At 41.7% G+C, this 24,675-nt stretch overlaps 1 protein-coding gene across 2 annotated transcripts in view; it reads right to left on the bottom strand.

Moving 5' to 3' along the window:
- plcb3 (phospholipase C, beta 3 (phosphatidylinositol-specific)) overlaps positions 1-24,675 on the bottom strand; it is a 141,566-nt gene that overhangs the window by 69,095 nt on the left and 47,796 nt on the right. The window contains exons 1-2 of one of the 2 annotated variants that reach the window (XM_061913740.1): positions 20,539-20,706; positions 13,351-13,437 (exon numbers count right to left, since the gene is read on the bottom strand). In XM_061913740.1, coding sequence (XP_061769724.1) covers positions 13,351-13,437; positions 20,539-20,691 — 240 coding nt within the window. In that variant the 5' untranslated portion in view covers positions 20,692-20,706. Of the gene's footprint in view, positions 1-13,350; positions 13,438-20,538; positions 20,707-24,675 lie in introns of those variants that run through there. The other variant, XM_061913741.1, reaches the window with a different exon arrangement.

The following is a 24,675-nucleotide window of genomic DNA, read 5'->3' as shown; positions in this document are numbered from 1 at the left end:
ACTTTGCATCAGTCCATTTTAAATGAGCTCGGGCCCAGAGAAGCCGGCGGCATTCCTAAGTGTTGTTGATAAATGGCTTTCGATTTGCATAGTACAGTTTTAACTTGCACTTACAGATGTAGCGACCAACTGTAGTTACTGACAGCGGCTTCATGAAGTGTTCCTGAGCCCATGTGGTGATATCCTTTACACACTGATGTCGGTTTTGGATGCACTACCGCCTGAGGGATCAAAGGCCCGTAATATCATCGCTTTCGTGCAGTGATTTCTCCAGATTCTCTGAACCTTTTGAATATTTTACAGACCGCAGATGGTAAAATCCCTAAATTCCTTGCAATAGCTCATTGAGAAATGTTGTTCTAAAACTGTTTGACAATTTGCTTACAAAGTGGTGACCCTCGCCCCATTTTTGTTTGTGAATTACTTAACATTTCATGGAAGCTGCTTTTATACCCAATCATGGCACCCGCCTGTCCCCAATTAGCCTGCACACCTCTGGGATGTTCCAAATAAGTTTTTGTTGAGCATTCCTCAACTTAATCAGTTTTTATTGCCACCTTTTCCAACTTTTTTGTAACGTGTTGCTGGCATCAAATTCTAAAGTTAATGATTATTTGCAAAAAAACAATTGTTTATCAGTTTAAACATCAACTATGTTGTCCTTGTAACATATTAAACTGAATATGGGTTGAAAGGGATTTGCAAATCATTGAATTCCGTTTATATTTACATCTAACAGAATTTCCCAACTTATATGGAAACGGGGTTTGTAGAAATGTCTGGTTGCATCAGCTCTGCTCTTTTAATGTCCTTCATGTCCTTTTTGTTCTTTGATAATTCCCTCTTACACACGTTTGTGTTTATGGCTATAATATTTTTTGTTTTCTTGGCCTCAGTCTAGACCCCCTCTCCAGGGCCCAGGCTTTAACTGGATTTTTTTTTTCTCAACCCCCCACACTCTCTCCCAAGCGTTTACCTGTTTCTCACCTTTTTTGTAAGGGGCACCGGGAGTTGGTAGACCCGTCAGTGATCCTGTTCTGTCTCCCTGTAATGTTTGTTTGATCTTGAATGCTATTGTGCTGAAAATCTTAATTTTCCCTCACGGATTGATAAAGTATTTCTGTATATGATTTATCCTAATTTATCAATTCTTGCAGTCGCTTGCCTTTTTTATTTTTTTATTTTTTTTTAAACGATTCAATGGTACCTTGTGGGCAGGAATGACATCACTATGCAATGTGCGTAGTGTTACAAACATGCATAGAGACGTCAGACAGTAAGAGACATGGCATCCAGGCGGCACAAACACTCCAAAGTTTAGCTATTTTTTTTACAAAAAAAGATTGCAATAGCGTGACTTGCAACAATTGCAAGATTGCTATTTGGACATAAGGAGGAAACACAAGCAAATATTGAACTCAAAACATGCAATAACTGTAAATTGATGTTGGATTTTTGGACCGCTACGATCTCATCCCAGCAGCAGTAACAACAGGGACTGACTAATACCGCCTATCATGTCCTTGCTGCCATTACCTGTTACATTTAAATGAATGCGTTCTTATTTCGATGAGCATTACAAGAGACAAGATTCTGACTACAAATGTTACAGAGTAGTGACTAAATTTAGTGGTCAAACGCTTGCACGCATTTGCCACAGTAAGGTGCTTCTGATTTTCGGTAGGTGAACGTTCAACTGCAGTCAGAGAAAAGTTGCATGTTTTCTTCCAACCAGATTTTCACTGAGTTGTTCCCGTTGTTACCTTTTTATCATCGGGTAGTATCTTCAGACCTGAACCGTAGTGAGGCACGTACTGCCCCTTTAGCCTCTTACAGCCCAAGCTGTTTGTTAAAATGCTTTTTTTTTTTATTTCTGTTTTCTATTTGGGCTTATTGGACCCAATTTAGAATAAAAACTAAAAATCATCCTTTAATATGATGTACTTAGTCCATAAGTACACAAACGTGTACTTCATGTGTAGTGACATGCACATTTTTTTTTTACACTTTTTTTCCAAATTCCATTGTATGTTATACTCTTCTGAAACCACCAGATACCAGTAGAAGTGTCCATATGTCGGCATAAGACCCCAATTCAGTAGTGTACACAATTTTGGAAATAAGAACTAAAAAGGTGCTGTCCACACGTGGCCACTAAGGCCTTTAAAGGTTAGTTAACTCTGTCAGTCGGCAATCACATCGAGTTCGCGGACTTGCTTCTTGGTAATGATGGCGCTGTTTTTCTTTGCAGATGCAGGCTTTATTTCCAATGTCAAACACATCAGTTTTCAAGCACCATAGCAACAATTTTTCCTCCCACCAAATATTCTCAACCCTAAGTACAATCCTCCAAACAGAGACAGTTAGAGTAAATTTTACATTCTTGGGTAAGTTTCACTTTTTTTTTTTTGTTGAAATATATGGAGAAATATTTATTTTGTATATTTGTTTAAATATATATATATTTATTTGGCTATGGACCTCTTAAAAACTCACTGTTAACTTTGTAAAGTCATGTTACTTCCAAACTAAAGAAATGTTATGCTAATCCACCTTTTTCTTACTTTTTTTTCCCCCAAAAAAGAATCGATGAAGAACCAAATCGTTTAGGACGGGGATTGGCAACCCGCGGCCCTTTAGCGCCACTCTAGTGGCTTTCTGGAGCTTTTTCAAAAATATATGAAAAGTGAAAAAAAGATGAGGGGAAAAAAAAACATATTTATTGTTTTAATATGGTTTCTTTAGGAGGACAAACATGACACCAACGTCCCTAATTGTTATAAAGCACACTGTTTATATTAATCATGCTTCACTGATTCGAGTATTTGGCAAGCGCCGTTTTGTCGTACTAATTTTGGCTGTCCTTGAGCTCGCCGTAGTTTGTTTAGTCTTTAACTTTCTAAGACGTGTCTCATTTTGTAAAACAAACTTTTAACGTTGTGCATGAATGCACAAAGGTGAGTTTTGTTGATGTTATTGACTTGTGTGGAGTGCTAATCCGACATATTTGGTCACTGCATGACTGCAAGCTAATCGATAATAACATGCTATTTAGGCTAGCTCTATGTACATATTGCATCATTATGCCTCATTTGTAACTATAGTTGAGCGCATTTAGTTTCCTTTCAGTCCTCATAATTCAATTTATTTCTCATGACACACTATCTGTATATAATATCCATCCATCTTCTTCCGCTTATCCGAGGTCGGGTCGCGGGGGCAGCAGCCTAAGCAGGGAAGCCCGGACTTCCCTCCCCCCAGCCACTTCGTCTGGCTCTTCCCGGGGGATCCCGAGGTGTTCCCAGGCCAGCCGGGAGACATAGTCTTCCCAACGTGTCCTGAGTCTTCCCCGTGGCCTACCACCGGTTGGACGTGCCTTAAACACCTCCCTAGGGAGGCGTTTGGGTGGCATCCTGACCAGATGCACGAGCCACCTCATCTGGCTCCTCTCGATGTGGAAGAGAAGCGGCTTTACTTTGAGCTCCTCTTGGATGGCAGAGCTTCTCACCCTATCTCTAAGGGAGAGCCCCGCCACCCGGTGGAGGAAACTCATTTCGGCCGCTTGTACCCGTGATCTTATCCTTTCGGTCATGACCCAAAGCTCATGACCATAGGTGAGGATGGGAACGTAGATCGACCGGTGAATTGAGAGCTTTGCCTTCCGGCTCAGCTCCTTCTTCACCACAACAGATCGGTACAACGGCCGCATTACTGAAGACGCCGCACCGATCCGCCTGTCGATCTCACGTTCCACTCTTCCCCCACTCGTGAACAAGACTCCTAGGTACTTGAACTCCTCCAAGTGGGGCAGGGTCTCCTCCCCATCCCGGAGATGGCACTTCAACTTTTTCCGGGCGAGAACCATGGACTCTGACTTGGAGGTGCTGATTCTCATTCCTGTCGCTTCACACTCGGCTGCGAACCGATCCAGTGAGAGCTGAAGATCCCGGCCAGATGAAGCCATCAGGACCACATCATCTGCAAAAAGCAGAGACCTAATCCCGCGGCCGCCAAACCGGAACCCCTAAACGCCTTGACTGCACCTAGAAATCCTGTCCATAAAAGTTATGAACATAATCGGTGACAAAGGGCAGCCTTGGCGGAGTCCAACCCTCACTGGAAATGTGTCTGACTTACTGCCGGCAACGCAGACCAAGCTCTGACACTGATCATACAGGGAGCGAACTGCCACAATCAGACAGTCCGATATCCCATACTCTCTGAGCACTCCTCACAGGACTTCCCGAGGGACACGGTCGAATGCCTTCTCCAAGTCCACAAAGCACATGTAGACTGGTTGGGCAAAATCCCATGCACACTCAAGAACCCTGCCGAGAGTATAGAGCTGGTCCACAGTTCCACGACCAGGACAAAAACCACACTGTTCCTCCTGAATCCGAGGTTCGACTATCCGGCGCAGCCTCCTCTCCAGTACACCTGAATAAACCTTACAGGGAAAGCTGAGGAGTGTGATCCCACGATAGTTGGAACATACCCTCCGGTCCCCCTTCTTAAAGAGAGGGACCACCACCCCGGTCTCCCAATCCAGAGGTACCGCCCCCGATGTCCACGCGATGCTGAAGAGTCTTGTCAACCAAGACAGCCCCACAGCATCCAAAGCCTTAAGGAACTACGGGCAGATCTCATCTACCCCCGGGGCCTTGCCGCCGAGGAGCTTTTTAAGTACCTCAGCAACCTCAGCCCCAGAAATAGGAGAGCCCACCACAGATCCCCCAGGCACGGCTTCCTCATAGGAAGACGTGTTGGTGGGATTGAGGAGGTCTTCGAAGTATTCCTTCCACCTATCCACAACATTCGCAGTCGAGGTCAGCAGAGCACCATCCGCACCATTCACGGTGTTGACAGTGCACTGCTTCCCCTTCCTGAGGGTGCATATGGTGGTCCAGAATCGCTTCGAAGCCATCCGGAACTCGTTTTCCATGGCTTCCCCGAACTCCTCCCATGTCTGAGTTTTTGCTTCCGCTTGGCCCGTCGGTACCAGTCCACTGCCTCCGGAGTCCTATGAGCCAAAAGAACCCGATAGGACTCCTTCTTCAGCTTGACGGCATCCCTCACTGCTGGTGTCTACCAACGGGTTTTGGGATTACCGCCACGACAGGCACCAACAACCTCGCGGCCACAGCTCCAATCAGCCGCCTCGACACTAGAGGTGCGGAACATGGTCCACTCGGACTTAATGTCCCACACCTCCCTCGTGACATGTTCAAAGTTCTTCGGGAGGTGGGAATTGAAACTCTCTCTGACAGGAGACTCTGCCAGACGTTCCCAGCAGACCCTTTACGATGTGCTTGGGCCTGCCAGGTATGTCCCGCAACCTCCCCCACCATCGCAGCCAACTCACCACCAGGTGGTGATCTTTAGAAAGGGGGAACACTTTCCAGTACTCCCTCGAGTGTACCCAGAAAGGGTCAGTACTCTGAACTGTTGTTTGGTACGTAAGCACAAACAACAGTCAGAACCCGTTCCCCCACCCAAAGGCGAAGGGAGGCTACCCTCTCGTCCACTGGGTTGAACTCCAACGTGCAGGCTTTGAGCCGGGGGGCAAGGAGAATTGCCACCCCAGCCCGTCGCCTCTCACTGCCGGCAACGCCAGAGTGGAAGACAGTCCAGTCTTTCTCGAGAAAACTGGTTCCGGAGCCCTTGCTGTGCGTCGAGGTGAGTCAGACTATATCCAGCCGGAACTATATCCAGCCGGAACCAAAAGAGACAGTGCAAGCAGAAGAAGAAGAAGAAGAAGAAGAAGAAGAATCAGTCGACCATTGAGAAGTTAACCTGGAAAGACCGACTTACTGGATTTGACGAATGCAATTATTTTTTTATGATTAATCACAAGTTAACTCATTGATGGACAATGAGTCCATCATGGACAGACAAGGAGTCCAGCAGCATCAGGCCAGGCGTCCCTAACCGTTCGGCCAAACCAGCCTTCAACATTTCTTCATCTGAAGATATACCTTCACATCTCGGTATATCATGTTGGCTTGAGTCGGGGCTGAGGCGGACCAGGCATCGCCGAGCTCCGGTGGACCACAAACCGCCCCCTTTGCAATCAGGTCACAGCTGATTGCAATGATCTTCTCTGCAAAGCAAGGCTGTTCTTCTTGTAACCAACCAAACAACTTACTACTGATCAAGTCAGTAACACGGACCTGAGGATTCTGTCCTGCTTTGGGCCACCAGGCGCTCGCCATCGTGCCCCAACTCCGGGCCTGGCTCCAGAGCGGGGCCCCGGTGACTTGAGTCCGGGCGAGGGAAATCTGAGTCCATTATGTTGTAATTCCATAGAAGTCTTCGAGCTGCTCTTTGTCTGATCCCTCACCTAGGACCTGTTTGTCTTGGGAGACCCTACCAGGCATGAAAACCCCCGGACAACATAGCTCCTAGGATCATTGGGACACGCAAACTCCTCTACCACTGTAAGGTGGCAGCGCAGAGAGGAGTGTATATAATATGGCTTTCAAATTTTTGCAGCTCCAGCCGGATTTGTTTTTGTATTTTTGGTCCAATATGGCTCTTTAAACATTTTGGGTTGCCGACCCCTGGTTTAAGAGAATCTAAAGTGGAATTGGACCCGGAAAAATCTTATCAATTCCCATTCCGGATAGCCCTTACTTTCTGCCCTGCTATTGTGTACCGACAACGTTTGCTGCTGCCTGCAGCCTCCTAATCTTCTCATCAAGCCTTCTCATCTCAATAAATAATAGTACAAAACAATTAATAAATTGTTTTGTACAACATTCGCCACTCTCATGTCTGCGTCAAGGTCTGAAAATATCGGTCATGACACATTGTCAACTAATATAATTTGGGAATATAGGTTTTCATAAGCTTTATTGCCGATTGTAAACAGTATCTACAGGGCAATTAAAGTGACTCAGATCTAGCATAAAAACCAGGGCTGTAAAACTAATAAATTTTTTAATCAGATTAATCACACCGCAAAATTTGGACGAATCGTGATTAATCACAGGTGTTTACTAGCTTGCATAATTAAAATTTGCTGAAGAAAAGACCCTGATATTTGTACACAAGTGCAATTTTATTGTCAGAATGTCACCCTGGAACGTTTTTAAATATTTTTACTCAAATGCATGACCTTTATATGCACAAAACTTGGCAACAGTTTTATCCAAAGTCTCCTTATTTATTTTTGTACTGACATAAGTGGAGATGTCTGATAATGGCTTTTTTGTCGATATCTGATATTCCGATATTGTCCAACTCTTAATTACCGATACCAATATCAACCGATACTGATATATACAGTCGTGGCATTAACACATTATTATGCCTAATTTTGTTGTGATGCCCCGCTGGATGCATTAAACAATATAACAAGGTTTTCCAAAATCCATCAACCTAAGTTATGGAAAAAAATGCCAACACGGCACTGCCATATTTATTATTGAAGTCACAAAGTGCATTATTTTTTTAACATGCTTCAAAACAGCAGCTTGGAATTCGGGAGCATGAGGAGGTTGATGTGGGCAGGGTTGGGGCGGGCAGGGGTAGTGGGGGGTGTATAATGTAGCGTCCCAGAAGAGTTAGTGCTGCAAGGGGTTCTGGGTATTTGTTCTGTTGTGTTTATGTAGTGTTAAGGTGCAGATGTTCTCCCGAAATGTGTTTGTCATTCTTGTTTGGTGTGGGTTCACAGTGTGGTGCATATTTGTAACAGTGTTAAAGTTGTTTATACTGCCATCCTCAGTGTGACCTGCATGGCTGTTGACCAAGTATGCATTGCATTCACTTGTGTGTGTAAAGCCGTAGACAGCCGGCACGCAAAGGCAGTGCCTTTAAGGTTTATTGGCACACTATACTTCTCTCTACGTCCGTGTACACAGCGGCGTTGTAAAAAGTCATACATTTTAAATTTTTCAAACCGATACCGATAATTTTGGAACAGATACTGATAATTTCGGATATTACATTTAAAGCATTTATCGGCCGATAATTTTGGGTGTCCGATGTTATCGGACATCTCTAGACATAAGCATTGATCTGATCACTGACCGCATAGTAGTCAAAGTAAAGAACTTGTACGGTCAAAAATGAATTGCATGATTATTTGAAGTGTGTCATTATTAATGCGTACACTTTTTGTGTATACTCACATGAGTTAATGCGTTAATTTTGACAGCCTTTATAAAAACAAATAATTTATTAAGTTGTCATATAAGGTTAATTCAGTGGTGGGCCGTGCATTTCCCACCTAGGCCTTCAGTGATGTCCGACTTCAAAGATTACCTTTCAAAATACCATACTTGCTGGAGAAATACTATACAGCAGGGGTAGGGAACCTATGGCTCTCGAGCCAGATGTGGCTCTTTTGATGACTGCATCTGGCTCTCAGATAAATTTTAGCTGACATTGCTTAAAACGATAAGTAATGGATAATTCCTCTGGTAATCACGATGTTAAAAATAGAAAACATTCTCATGCATTTTAATCCATCCATCTGTTTTCTACCACACATGTTCAAGAAGTAACAATGTTATTAAAAAGAATTGGAGACTTGTTATACTTTAAAAATGTTGGTTTTACTTAAAAAATGCACGCATTTAGTTGTATTCAGTGTTAAAAAATCTGATATAACTTTCACGGAAATACATTTTAAAATATCTGGCTTGCATGGCTCTCTTAGCCAAAAAGGTTCCCGACCCCTGCTATACAGAAATGCATTCACGCACTACTGCGCATTGAACAACAGTGTACAAAACCGGTTATTTTCTGACACATTTAAAAATCAATAAACCCGCATTAGAAATTAAAACATTTTATGTGGTACTGTTAAAATTTAAATGGCAAAAGACATATTAAACGGGGAAAAAATAAAGAAATAACATTTTTTAACTCATAATTTGTAGCACCCAATCGACGGCGTATAAGCCAGGAGTACCGCTTGCAGTCGGTTGATTCGAGTGGAAATGGTGGGCATTTCCTCATTTCATCGCCGACATTGTCTCACAAGATGTAGTTTTGCTCTTGAAATTGGCCATGCAAATATATATAACGGCCACCTAATAAACGTTTTGTTCTCCTTCTTTGTGGGTCAACACTTCCTGCTAAGGGGCAACTTGTGATTGGATACTCACTTTGGACTGACAAGTGAGTATCCAATCACAGTCTTGTTAACATCAGACTACGTAGATAGACTACTGGCAAGCACTTGTGATCTGATTGGCTATCGCAACTGTCTGTCAACTCCATGTGTTCTCAAATTCATCCGCTAACGGGGCCGGTGAGTGTCCAATCACAGGACATGTAGATTTTGTATTTTCCTGAGGGAACTCTCCTAAAGCAATCAATAAAGTACTATCTATCTAAATGTCACGTTCAACGTGAGGCCATCTAGAAGGCCTTACTGACAACAGCTTGTGATCTGCTTGGCAACTGTCTATCAACTGTATGTTCCCGTTCACTTACAGTGCATAGAAGGCTGCATTGTTGATTCTGAAGGCGAAGGGCAGAAAATTTCTTCCGGGAGGTTTTCGGGAGAGACGGTGAATCCCGGGAGTCTCCCGGAAAAATTACTAAATTACAATTTTAAATTTCCCGCAGAGTTTCCTGTTGAAAACGTCGCGGAATGATGACGCGTGTTTATGACGTTATTGGTTGGAGGGGACATTTTAGCCCAGCACCACTTCCGGCTAAAAGTTGTCTCTTTTCATTGCGCAATTACACAGTATTTTGGACATCTTTGTTGCTGAATCTTTTGCAATTTGTTCAATTATTAATGGAGACGTCAAATAAGAATGCTGTTGGTGGAAAGCGGTGGATTGCAGCTGCCTTTAGCAACCGAAACACAGCCGGTCTTTCTTTGTTGTTGTGAAGCTTTAACACAGAGCGGTCAAGCGAACATGTTTCTCTACGTCAACCAGCAAGTTTTTGGATGGAAAAATTGTGATATTGAGTCGGCTCTTACCGGAGACTTGAGTGGATTACGCGACCTCATCCTGCAGCTCAAAAAGGCAGCTGTGATCTTGGCTCCTCGACTTCTCTCAGAGATACTGGCGTTCACCGCAGCAATCCGACTTTCAGGTATGACTTTATAATCTCACTAAAATACTATTAACGCAATAAGCAGATAGGGGATTTTCCAGAATTATCTTAGTAAATGTGTCCAACTACATCTGAAACGCTCCCACTGCCGCCACCTGGAGCCATCGCCTTTTCTTTTTTTTTTTTAGTGCTTCACTCTAACTTTCCTCATCCACAAATCTTTCATCCTCGCGCAAATTAATGGGGGAATCGTCGCTTTCTCGGTCCGAATTGCTCTTACTGCTGGTGGCCTCACAATGTGAGGATGTGAGGAGCCCTCACACCGGTGACGTCACGTGCACATCGTCAGCTACTTCCGGTACAGGCAAGGCTTTTTTATTAGCGACCAAAATCCTTTCAGCAAAATAATGGCAATACCGCAAAATGATCAAGTATGACACACAGAATGGACCTGCTGTCCCCGTTTAAATAAGAACATCTCATTTCAGTAGGCCTTTAATGTGTCAAAATTCAATTCGATTCGCAAATAGCGGCCATCCCTCGTTGCTAATGGCATGTCAATTGAAGCTTGTAAGAAGGAGCAAAACCCAAAGTGAAGACTCTGGGAACAAGAGGGGAGTATTGGGTATATTAAAAAAAAAAACATTGTGGACCGAGTCTGTGCAACTTCCTGCTCACTTTCCCACGGCCACAGATAAAATGAGCGAGATTATGGGAGAGTTGTTGAAAGAAAGAAGAAAGTGTGTGTGTGTGTCGAGGGGGATGGGGGTTGTTGATAGAGCAACTACAGTATTGGGGGGCGGGGGCGGGGGGTGGGGGGGTATGGGTACGGAAGACTATAGAGAAATTAAGATTTTAATAGAAAGAGCAAAGAAAGATTTATGACAAAGAGGGAGGAAATGTCATCTTGCAGTTCATGGAGGACCTCTTTCTCGTGTACTTATGTGTGTGTGTGCAAGTGAGAGACAACTTCCAGCTGTCATGGACCTCAGTGAATCATCAAAAACGGCAGCCAAAGACTTGAAAAAACCTTTAAAAACTCTAAGGTAAGTTGCCATTATGATGAAGGGTATTTGTGCACATGCAGGACAAAAGTGACGCACACACATTAGCGGGAGGTTGTCTGTATGTTATTGTATCACAAGTAACTATCAACCGCTGGAATCTACTTTACTTAACACGTTTTGGCCTCAAACAAGCAGCAGTTATACAATATCCGATTGCTTGGACGGCCTACTTTACCTCTCCCCTAGCTTTGGAGCAAACTGCATACGTTAGCAAAAAGCCAGGAAATCTCTCCAAGGTGATACATTCAAAAAAGTGTCAACCAATGTGACGCCAACGCTGAGCTCCATCCTGTATGTGGTGTAAGTGAGTCCAGCTGTCGCTACTTTTAAATATTTTGACAAAATTTAAGGCCTGCGACAAGCCAGTGGAGAGCATTGCATATAAATCCACATTAAGACTAAAGTTGCAGTGAAAAGGTTAAGGTTCGGACTTTAAGACGTTTAAAAGGCTGAAGGAAGGCAGAGAGAAGAAGAAGGGATTACCAGTGAGTGAAAATGAAAGAAAACAACCTTGCTGGTGCAAGTAGGGTGTGCCTCTCTCCTTTTCATTGCCAAGCCACTGTGCGCTTGTGTCGGCAACGTCTTATCACCACAGGCAAAGACAGACAAGGGAAAAGGTTGAGGAAAACGAGGTACGAAAAGATGGAGGAATAAAGGACTGAGAAGTCATAAAATAAAACAGAATCCAGACTGCAAATTTAAATTATGTGTATGACGGATGGACAAGGGAACATTCATAATCAAATCCTCCCATGGTAATAGTTAAAATAATCCTTTAGAAAAACTTGAAAGGTTTACATGGAACGCTCTGAACTAAAAAAAGGCGTCTGCCAAACCCCATGCCAGACAGTCGCGTCACGAGAAAATCTATTCAACGCAAATTACTTCCTCCCACACCCCAAACAGTTACCTGTTAATAATACAGAGGAAATGACTGGTGGGTTTTTGGTAAGTAAAAAACCTGTATCATCTGACATCTGAAGTCATAAGTAAAGCAGAGTGGCAACATTAAAAAGGGCACACAGGAGATCAAATATTATGGGTCCCGCTATTCTGAGAATTGGGTTCCCATCCAGAATACCCTTGCAAGTCATCTGTGAAAGACTGTTCTCATTATTAATAGCTGGATATCTGTGTTGCTGTGTCCTCTTTCCTGCTTTTCCGCTCTGCCCTCAAACACTCGTTTTAAGCTTGAATGCGGTTGAAATAACAGTGCTAGAGTTTTGAGCCAGAATTTAACCTTGCTGGCAAAAAAGCATGGGAGCTGGAATGCTTTAATGCAGGGGTGTCCAAACGGCTTTCACCGAGGCCTAAACAAAGACAAATTAAAGGATACGAGGGTTTTGATACTTTTTGTACATAAACCCAAAAACCCCCATGGTAAAGCTTTGAGTGAGCTGCACCTTGGACAACCCTTATTTAATACACGAGAGGCTGTTGTGGCATTTGTGATGACAATTTGTATTTGTATTCAAACATTGCAGCATGGCTGTCATTTCCAGGAAAGCACAGGGAAGTTTGGACTGATTCTAAGGACAGGAGACATTTGAATGGCCCGATACGTCACACCTTTGCTTCCATCTTTGTAATCCTACACAGAAGGCCAGCATGAGAAGAGATGGATTGAAATTAATCTCTGACTCTTTGCTAAATAGTGTCATGGCTGCACCTGCGGCGATGGATGGCCTATTATGACAACACACACACGCGTGCGTGCACAAACATGTGCTGAGGTAAAGTCAAAGCTGTTGCATGCAACTACTAGACTATCAACAGTCACAATACTGACCAGCAACATCATTCTTCACATGCCTTTGAATAATTAGGCAGCCAAACATGACTGGAGGTTTAAGGCGTGTTGGAGTGTGGAGAAAAAGCAGTATTTGAAATGTCACCTATACTCATAAACAAAGCCAATAGAGGCATAGGCAATACTGTAGTTCTGGACGATGAGTGAGAATTCGATATCCCTGACTACGCTACCCGCTCCCCCAACCCACATCCTGCTATCTCACTGCCTGTTGCCTCTTGCTTATTTATGGCCACTCAATGTCCTCAACATACAATCTAATATAGTTGCAGTAATGGCATTAACCATTGGTAGGCAGAAAAGGCGGAACGCCATGGGGGACTAAAAAGGATGAGGGGAGCACAAAAGGGAGGAAACAAAGGCCACAGCATTGACAAATGAATTAAAGCTGCAAAGTGCAACATATCCACAAAACCCTAAAGTGGTCATTGATTGTGTGTGTTTGTGCCTCACCAAGTTGGGTGCTCTGGTCCAGTACAGGAAGAATCCATTGGGGTCCACTTTAAGGGTGACCAGTGTGGGGGGCCCACTGTTAGGCTCCTGGATGATAACAGAAATAGTCTTTAGAGAAACACACACATTTGCTCAAAAATAATACGATAAACACTCGCCACTAGTGAGCTTTGTAATAAATGGATGCAGAAAATAACCACATCGTTCATCTAATTTTTGCCGTGTGCAAAGGAAGGGTGCGATCAAGCGATGCAAACATGAATGTTGGGGGGGAGCACTTAAGTTCCTTATGAAACATAATTAGGGTACCATTCATCTTAATTGGCAATAATTACCAAATGGAAGTGTACAAGGACCGTCTGTTACTTTTTAGTTGAAAAAACGGTAAACAATACAACCTGGTAGCGAAATCAGTAAAACATGCATCATGTTAGTGTTTTCCTGTCTTACAATGACTTCGTAATGACAGAAGAGATGGCAACATTAGCATGTCATTAGTATGATCATTATCATAAAATATATAATAGCCACGCGCACACAGGCTGTGTAATTATAGCCAGTAATCACACTGGAGGCCCGGCAGACGAAGCTCCCAGACATACTGATGTGGTTTATTGTTTACGGATGACTGACATCATTATCACCATTAGATGGGAAGATCTGCGCGGTAACTATGGTTGTTAATAGAGATGTCCGATAATGGCTTTCTTGCAAATATCCGATATTGTACAACTCTTATTTACCGATTCCGATACCAACCGATACCGATATATACAGTTGTGGAATTAACACATCATTATGCCTAATTTTGTTGTGATGACCCGCTGGATGCATTAAACAATGTAACAAAGTGTTTCAAAATCAATCAACTCAAGTTATGGAAAAAATGCCAACATGGCACTGCCCTATTTATCGTTGAAGCCTCAAAACAGCAGCTAGGAATTTGGGACGTGCTTTCCCTGGGAGAGCATGATGAGGCTGAGGTGGGTGGGGTTGGAGGCGGGGTAGAGGGGGGTGTATATTGTAGCGTCCCGGAAGAGTTAGTGCTGCAAAGGGTTCCGGGTATTTGTTCTGTTGTGTTTATGTTGTGTTGCGGTGCGGATGTTCTGCCGAAATCTGTTTGTCATTCTTGTACGTATGGTGTGGGTTCACAGTGTGGTGCATATTTATAACAGTGTTAAAGTTGTTTATACGGCCACCCTCAGTGTGACCTGTATGGTTGTTGACCAAGAATGCCTTGCATTCACTTGTGTGTGTGAAAACCCCTTAAGTATTACGTGATTGGGCTGGCACGCAAAGGCAGTGTCTTTAAGGTTTATTGGCGCGTTGTACTTCTCCCTACAGCGGCGTTTTAAAAAGTCATAAATTTTACTTTTTGAAACCGATACCGATAATTTCCGATATTACATTTTAAAGCATTTATCGGCCGATAATATCGGCAGTCCGATATTATAGGACATCTCTATTTGTTAACGTTAAACCGATGCAACTGGATATCCGGTTTGATAAGTGGCCGGTTCAGCTACATCATACAGCCCCTTTAATCAATAACATTCAGCTGTGACTCCCTAACAGGTTGACTGTTTTTGTCTTTAAAATAACACGATAGCCAGGGTTGTCTGTGAAAAGAATCACACGCTTGTAGCCTTACTTCCGAAACTGGGGACGAGAACAGACAGATTCATGGACTGGGTAGGGCTGGGCGATATATCTAAATACTCGATATATCGCGGGTTTGTCTCTGTGTGATATAGAAAATGACTATATTGTGATATTCGAGTATACGTCCTCACGCAGTTGCTTTTAGCTGCGGGCATTACACTACATGAGTTTCTCAGTCTTTCTTGTCTCTGCTTTTCACAGACTTAAAACAAGCGCACTTTCTTACATGCGTCACATACTGTCTCGTGTGCAACGTGACACGCTCCCGCGGAGCAGACAAGTAGCGACATGGTAACATTAGCTGTGATGCTAACACAGCGGCGCGGGTGGTAGAGCAAGAGAAGGGGCGAATCTGGTAACAAACGGAGGAAGAATTAAATACCAAGAAAAACAGCACGGGGTCCATCGTCCGGAATATGTTCAACATTTATGCGGCAAAAGCGTTGCTACAAAAAGTAGCTGCACTGCTAATGTAGCATCATTTGAAAAATCACCTGCTAGAGCAGTGGTTCTCTAATGGGGATATGCGTACCCCTGGGGGTACTTGAAGGTATGTCAAGGGGTACGTTAGATTTTTTTTTTAATATTCTAAAAATAGCTACAATTCAAAAATCCTTTATAAATATATTTATTGAATAATACTTCTACAAAATATGAATGTAAGTTCATAAACTTTTGAAAAAAAAATACAACAATGCAATATTCAGGGTTGACAGCTAGATTTTCTTGTGGACATGTTCCATAAATATTGATGTTAAAGATTTATTTTTTGGGGGAAAAATGTTTAGAATCCAGATGGATCTCTATTACAATCCCCAAAGAGGGCACTTTAAGTTGATGATTACTTCTATGTGCAGAAATTTTTATTTATAATTGAATACCTTGTTTATTTTTCAACAAGTTTTTAGTTATTTTTATATCTTTTTTTCCAAATAGTTCAAGAAAGACCACTACAAATGAGCAATATTTTCTTATACAATTTAATAAATCACAAACTGATGACAGTGCAGTATTATACTTCTTTATCTCTTTCAACTAAAAATATTTTGCTCTGATTAGGGGCTACTTGAATTAAAAAACTGTTCACAACATCACTGAAAAAAGGTTGAGAACCACTGCGCTAGAGAATAAGGAGTGCTTGAAACTCCGCATGTCAAAAAACATCTCCAACCGGTGCCACACCAACAAAATGCCGAAGCAAATATTTTCAAATCAACACCGTATGAAAAAAAAAAAAGGCAACAACCGAAGGAGATAACGTCCTCAGGAACCTATTATGCAGCTCTTTTTTATTTGACAGTTATTGAAATATCTTGTGTGACATCATGCACTACAGTGCACTTTATTAGTTTTTAACTATTGTAGTGGCGTTCTGTACAAGAAGTGCACTTTAATTTAGTGTTGTTTTGATATATCATCTTGGTGACATAATACATAAAAGTGCACTTATAGCTTGTTTTAAAATGTCTCTGACAATCTTGCACTTTCCTTTTTTGGAAATGACATGAATGTTTGTGCCACTGCTTAATAACTGTTTAATAAATACAGTTTTGGTAAATTTACTTAGTTGTGATTTCCCTCTCTGCAGGAAAGTTTAAAATGAGCATATATTAATGCAGTACGAACAAGAATATTTTAATGTAGACACATTGAATCATCGTACTGGTGTGATTATATGCATGAAGTGTTACTTCAAGAGTAAGGCAAAATATCGAGATATACATTGTGTATCGTGACATAGCCTAAAAACATCGAGATATTAATAAAAGGCCATACCGCCCAGCACCAAGACCGGATGTCGCGCAAGACGAGCAATCATATTACAGTTCATTTTTACAACAATGGGAGAGTTACGGCTGCCCGACATTTAATTACCCCGATTCCTACAAGATACACAACGTCAAGCGTCTCTGTGATGCGCCGTCCGTCAAAATTGGAACATCCCTAGGAATGGCGGTTAAAACAGATTCTCAGGTTGTCTTTCTTTATTTCACAAAATGCAACATTCTTGTACAGCAGGCCAAATCTCCATGTCTCGCTCCTTTTTCTAACAACCTTTTACGACCCACGTCATTTCCTGTCCGTGTCCCAGAAGTCCCGACCCCCCCCAGTCAAGCCACTTGCTGGAACCTGTAGACATCTGCGACGACATTGACTTAACTTGACTCGTGGAAATTAAATATATTTGACATAGGCTTGACTTTTTTACTTCAACATTTTTGGGGATATACTGAATGTTAAAAAAAAAAAAGAAAATACTGGAAGAATGTCACATTTATAGAATGTGCTTTTTCATGTTTGGGTGTTCTCATTTATCAGGTTATTGTTATTCTCATGTCATTCATCTGATCATTTGTCTTGGAAGACGTTTGGCCTCTCATCAAAGTAGTTTTTATCAGTTGATGGTCATAGACTTAGCTTGGAAAGATCTAGTCAGAGCGCTTGGCGCCATGGTCCTAACTATTTATCACCTATCATGAGGAGTAGCGGATTTGTGGTGAAGAAAAAGAATGTGTCCATCCACAAATGTTCACCATAGAATAAAATTGTTAATACACGGTATCGAATCTTAATGAATCATTCAAACACTAAATCGAATTGCATCGAATCGTTTTGAATCGCATTGTAATCCATGTGTCGTGATGCGAATCCAATCATCCATCACATAGAGATTTACAATCCTACTAACTAATTAAAAATAAAAAACTTTAAAAAAAAAATGCCCTACATTACATCATAGTTCAAAAAGCAGGTGAGCATGTTGTTAAACATTAAGTATCTATGGCAGGGGTGGGCATTACGTCGATTGCGATCGACTGGTCGATCTCGGAGGGTGTGTCAGTCGATCTCAAGCCAGGCATTAAAAAATATACATAAAAATGAGCAATCATCAATCATACCAAGACTTCACTTTCGTCAGTTGTTTGACATTCTCGGCACCTGAGGATCTTGTGAGATGACGCTGGCTGCTGCGAGCTCATATTTAAGAAAAAAATCACTAACAGGGCGGACGCAGAGAAACACATTTTATTTCTAGAGACTCCGTACCTACTGTCAAAACTCTAAAGACTGACTGCACAGTTCCTGTCTTCACCATAAAAGACCTGTTTCATCCTGCCTGTGCTAACAAAATAAGAGTCTCAGAAAGCTAGCGTGCACAAGCTAGCAAGCTACGGAGTTTGATGCCAATGTATTTCTCCCCCGCCCTCAGCGACCGCTTTCTCACTTGCTTGCCCACCCACACACTCACTGACGTCTCTCACCTGCTGCCAGACATTAAAGGGCCACACACATATGCTACTCTCATAACAAAGTGTTTAAAAACGAGTATGCAAGTTGGACAAATGAGATGCCAAATCCAACCACTTTCATGTGGTATTGGACAGAAAGGAGGACTTTTTTTTTCCTCCATTTGAAAATGCGGACGTTATCAGCACCACTGTCTAATTCCAATCAATGCAAGTCATCAGAATCAAATACACCAACTTATATTCTTGTCTTCATGAAAGAAAGGAATCTATGTGTGTTAAACATGCTTGTATTATTATTAAACACCATTAACTTGTTAACAAAAATGTCTCTTTCATAAATAAATAAATATAAATTATAAATAGGAATGAGGTAGATCTCCTCGACTTGGTCAATTGAAAAAGTGTGAGCGCCCCTGATCTATGGTATAGATTCTCACTATTTACGGGGGTGAATAATAATAATGATAATAATAAAAAGGTTTAAACAAAAAATAAAAAAAAAGATTAAGCAAATTTATTAAAAATAAAAAAAATAAAAAAGCACATGCACATAAATATTAACAGACTTTTCTCAATACTTTGTTGATGCACCTTTGGCAGCAATTACAACCTCAAGTCTTTTTGAATGCGATGCCACAAGCTTGGCACAACAAACGTTTGGCAATTTCGCCCATTTCTCTTTGCAGCACCTGTCCAGCTCCATCAGGTTGGATGGGAAGCGTTGATAATCATACAGGATGTCTTTGTACATTTCTGCATTCATCTTTCTCTCTATCCTGACTAGTCTCCCAGTTCCTGAAAACATCCCCACAACATGATGTTGCCACCACCCTGCTTTACTCGAGGGATGTTATTGGCCTGGTGATGAGCGAGTGCCTGGTTTCCCCTAAACATGATGCCTGGCATTCACGCCAAATCTTTGTCTCATCAGACCAGATAATGTTGTTTCCCATGGTCTGAGAGTTTTTTAGGTGCATTTTGGCAAAGTTTTTACTCAAAAACAGCTTCCATCTGGTCACTCTAGCACAGATCTTGGCAAATTAAGGCCCGGGGGCCATATGCGGCCCGTTAAGCTTTTCAATCTGGCCCGTCGGACATTCCCGAATATTTTTTTTTAGATCTTTCAAGATGGAAAGTGTAGCTGCCATTATGATGTGCAGTGATGTTTTCCAATGACCGTAAGTCTTTAACTACACAAAGTATTTCAATGGTTCGAATCTGCGCTTACGGATGAAATACCAGTTACTATGGTAATCTAATTAGTTTCTATGGTCATCTAATTAGGAACTATGGTCATCTAATTAGTTACTACAGTCATCTACGTTCCAGCAGCTCAGACGAAGCACCAGGCAAAAGGAGATTTTCACAACAAAGTTCTAAGGCTTAGTGATGTATGGGATATATCAGGTTTTAGGTGGGTTTATTTTGTACCCTTTGCGTTCCTATTTCACTGTTTATTGCATTTCATTTGATTGTAAAATATGTCAATCGAAAGGGGGTGTGACGTTCATATTTTCTCAATATTCAGTGTTTTATCGTTCATAGAAAACAATTTATTTCCATTACGTTTTTTAAGGCAGTCTGTCATAACATTTTTAGCATTCCATCAGACATTATTGTGAGGTTTTGTATAAGCGTTCTAAAAAATAGATTTACCTGCCCCCAGGCACATTTTATTCTCTAACTGTGGCCCCCCCGAGTCAAAATAATTGCCCAGGCCTGCTCTAGCATACAGGCCTGATTGGTGAATTGCTGCAGGGATGGTTGTCCTTCTGGAAGGTTCTCCTCTCTCCACACAGGAATGCTGTAGGTCAGATTATCGGGTTCTTGGTCACCTCCCTGACTAGACTAAGATGAATCAAAGATGTACAACATCCCACCTTGTCAAAGACTCTTTCAGCGAGAACATGTTAAATGAATTGATTTCGTCCCCTGCTGTATTCGTATTTAGCACTCTGCAGGTAGTGCCATTAAACCACTTTCTACTGAAGTTACCTTTTTGGAAAAAAAATATTTACAATCTAAGACAAAGAAAGTAAAATTGCAAATATACGGGGTCAAAAAAGCCAAAATGCATATAGGCGTGGATTAACAGCGCTTGCATGCCTAATTTGCCAATAGTAGCTTGTGGTTAGCACACTACAGCATAAAAAAATGCAGAAGAAAAGCTAATAATGGCAGTAGCAGCAGTTGGTAAAATGTACTTATAGCACAAAAGCTACACTCCCTCCCTTTTGTGCACACAACAAACAACCCTATTTTAGGTGGAACATACCTTTAGTTTAGGCTCCAGGCTCAGCTGACAAAGAACGCCAGAAGAGGAGATTTTTACAGAGAGAAGTAAATAAAGACAGAAGAAAGATAGATAATAATGTGGTGAGAAGCACAGGTGAAGGTTAAAGGAGAAGAGGGAATACAAATATTGCATTAGACAGACAACATTCACACACTGGGGCCAATTTAGTGTTGCCCATATATACTACCCCCAGGTATATGTCCTAGGAGGTGGGAGGATGCTGGAAAACCCACGCAGTCACTATTTGATTTATTTATTGTAATTATTGTGCTTTAATCAATGTTGATACAATTTATTCATTGAAAGTATAGAAGAAAAAAATAATTCACTTTAGGTAAAAATGTTGATTTGAAATACTTTTTAATCACATTAATAAAACTGAAAAACATTAGTGGTCTTACTTTTACTTGTAACAGTAGTTCATGCGACTATGCTTAATTAAACTAAATTATACTAAAATAGGAAGCAACTGTTTGGTTGTAGAAGTCCTTCTTATTTCCTTTAACATTTTAAGTTTGTGATCTAAAAGTTCCCAGCCACAGCTGTCACTACAAGCCCCCACCTCTGTCCCTCTTTATATATTTTATTGTCTGATTGGCAAGAACAACAATGTCACACTTACATTAAATGCTCTACACAGGCTGCACAAAGTCATGGTGTAATGTTTCCGCAAAGACTGTCGTTTGTCCTCAGTACACTCAGACCCCACTACATACAAAAAGAAGGAGCCTAATGGACTATGACAGCGGACTCGCTCATAGCTCTTTGGTTAAATCTAGATACCCACTGACATCACACTTGGGAAAAACGTCACTAATTGGGCTAATTCCAAACAGCTCGTTTGGATGAAGTATGAAGGAAGGCAGGATTGTTTTATAAATATCACCACATTGCATCCAGGGTTTGATTTCAAATAAGCGGATCCTGTATACACAAAAACAAGATAGATAACAAAAGTTGGTTTTGGATATTAGGTCCCCTTTGAGTAGAGATGAAAGGCTTCCAGCATCTTCATCATCGGTTTCTATCTCGTATTTGGCCAAGTCCACTCAGCGTTGAGTGCAAAGTACCGTGTTTTCCGGACCATAGGGCGCACAGGATTATAAGGCGCACTGCTGATGAACGGTCTATTTTTGATCTTTTTTCATACAACCGCCAATTCCATATGAGTTGGGAAATTGTGTAAAATGTAAATATAAACGGAATACAATGATTTGCAAATCATTTTCAACCCATATTCAGTTTAATATGCTACAAAGACAACATATTTGATGTTCAAACTGATAAACTTTTTTTTTTGTGCAAATAATCATTAACTTTAGAATTTGATGCCAGCAACACGTGACAAAGAAGTTGGGAAAGGTGGCAATAAATACTGGTAAATTGAGGAGTGCTCATCAAACACTTATTTGGAACATCCCACAGGTTTGCAGGCTAATTGGGAACAAGTGGGTGCCATGATTGGGTATAAAAACAGCCTCCAAAAAAATGCTCAGTCTTTCACAAAAAAGGATGGGGCGAGGTACACACCTTTGTCCACAACTGCGTGAGCAAAGATTCAAACAGTTTAAGAACAACAATTCTCAAAGGGCAATTGCAAGAAATTTAGGGATCTCAACATCTATGGTCCATAATATCATCAAAAGGTTCAGAGAATCTGGGGAAATCACTCCACGTAGACGGTATGGCCGGAAACCAACATTGAACGACCGTGACCTTTGATCTCTCGGACGGCACTGTATCAAAAACCGACATGTGGTCATATCTAAAGGATATGACCACATGGGCTCAGGCACACTTCAGAAAACCACTGTCACGAAATACAGTTTGTCGCTACATCTGTAAGTGCAAGTTAAAGCTCTACTATGCAAAGCGAAAGCCATTTATCAACAACATCCAGAAACGCTGCCGGCTTCTCTGGACCCAAGATCACCTAAGATGGACTGATGCAAAGTGGAAAGTGTTCTGTGGTCTGACAAGTCTACATGTCAAATTGTTTTTGGAAATATTCGACATTGTGTCATCCGGACCAAAGGGGAAGCGAACCATCCAGACTGTTACCGACGCAAAGTTCAAAAGACAGCATCTGTGATGTATGGTGTTGTTTACTTGAGACATATTGCTATCATAGTGCAGCCTCTTATCTCTTAGGTTTTACTTCCATCTACTGGTCACACATATTATTACACCATGTACCAAATAAAAAAAGCTTTGAGGTGGGTAAACTTAACCAAATTTATTCCTTAGATTAGGCACACCGGGTTATAAGGCCCACTGTCGAGTTTTGAGGAAAAAAAAAAAGATTTTGAGTGCGCCTTGTAGTCTGGAAAATACTGTACTACGAGTGTTGGTACGCTTGCGCACTAAAGCCAAGAGGAGACAACTTCACTTCTTCGCAGCTATTTGATCAGGAAATGATCAAATTCAGCAACTTTTTCCCAAGAAAATGGTACAGTAATTTTGACAATTGCAATCATATAAATTACATAAATACATTTATAATACAGGCTTCACGATGGCAGAGGGGTTAATGCGTCTGCCTCACAATACGAAGGTCCTCAGTAGTCTGGGGTTCAATCTCGAGCTCGGGATCTTTCTGTGTGGAGTTTGCATGCCCTCCCCGTGAATGCGTGGGTTCCCTCCGGGTACTCCGGCTTCCTCCAACTTCCAAAGACATGCACCTGGGGATAGGTTGATTGGCAACACTAAATTGGCCCTAGTGTGTGAATGTGAGTGTGAATGTTGTCTGTCTATCTGTGTTGGCCCTGCGATGAGGTAGCGACTTGTCCAGGGTGTGCCCCGCCTTCCGCCCGATTGTAGCTGAGATAGGCACCAGCGCCCCCCGCCACGCCAAAGGGAATAAATATAAATGTTTTTTACGTTTATTTTATTATTTCATTAAGACAGGTGATCGCATGTCCCTGTTGTCAATATACGTAGGACTGACTTAAGCAGCTTTAATGCACCATACCTTAGTGTCATTGATAAAATGTTCACTTGAACAATAACAGTCGATGTGTGTCTCAAAATCAACAGCGGTATTCTACAAAACCGAAAACCAGTGAAATTGGCACATTGTGTAAATCGTAAACAAAAACAGAATTCAACGATTTGCAAATCCTTTTCAAGCTATATGCAATTGAATAGACTGCAAAGAGACAAGATACTTAACGTTCGAAATGGAAAACATTATTATTTTTTGCAAATATTAGCTCATTTGGAATTTGATGCCTGCAACATGTCTCAGAAAACTGGCAGAAGTGGCAAAAAAGACTGAGAAAGTTGAGGAATGCTCATCAAACACTTATTTGGAACATCCCACAAGTGAACAGGCCAATTGGGAACATGTGGGTGCCATGATTGTGTATAAAAAAGTTAAAAGTACCACTGATAGTCAGACACACATTAGGTGTGATGAAATTACTCTCTGCCTTTAACCCAACCCCCTGGGAGGTGAGGGGAGCAGTGAGCAGCAGAGGTGGCCACATTTCAAATTGTTTTTGGAAACTGTGGACGTCATGTCCTAAAGAACAAAAAGGAAAATAACCATCCGGATTTTTCTAGCCGCAGAGTTCAAAAGCCAACATCTGTGATGGTATTGGGGTGTGTTTGTGTCCGAAGCATGGGAAACTTACACATCTGTGACGGCACTATCAATGCCAAAAGGTATATACAGGTTTTGGAGCAACATATGTTGCCATCCTAGCAAATTTATCGTGGACGCCCCTGCTTATTTCAGTAAGGCAATGCCAAGCCACGTGTTACAAAAGCATGGCTCCGTAGTTAAAGGTACTAGACTGGCCTGCCTGTGGTCCAGTCCTGTCTCCCATTGAAAATGTGTGGTGCATTATGAAACCTAAAATACCACAACAGAGACCACGGACTATTGAATAATTTAGGCTGTACATCAACCAAGATTGGGAAATAATTCCACCTGAAAAGCTTCAAAAATTGGTCTCCTCAGTTCCCAAACGTTTACTGATTGCTTTTTAAAGGAAAGGTTATGTAACAGTGGGAAAAAGGCCCCTGTGCAAACTTTTTTGCAAAGTGTTGCTGCCATTAACTTCTAAGTTAATGATTTGCAAAAATTCTCAGTTCGAACAATAAATATGTTGT

Source organism: Nerophis ophidion, linkage group LG10 (genome assembly GCF_033978795.1).
Source record: "Nerophis ophidion isolate RoL-2023_Sa linkage group LG10, RoL_Noph_v1.0, whole genome shotgun sequence".
In the NCBI taxonomy this organism is placed as follows: Eukaryota; Metazoa; Chordata; class Actinopteri; order Syngnathiformes; family Syngnathidae; genus Nerophis; species Nerophis ophidion.
The sequence above is the reverse complement of the archived record's forward strand: the minus strand, read 5'-3'. Positions and strand labels throughout refer to the sequence as shown.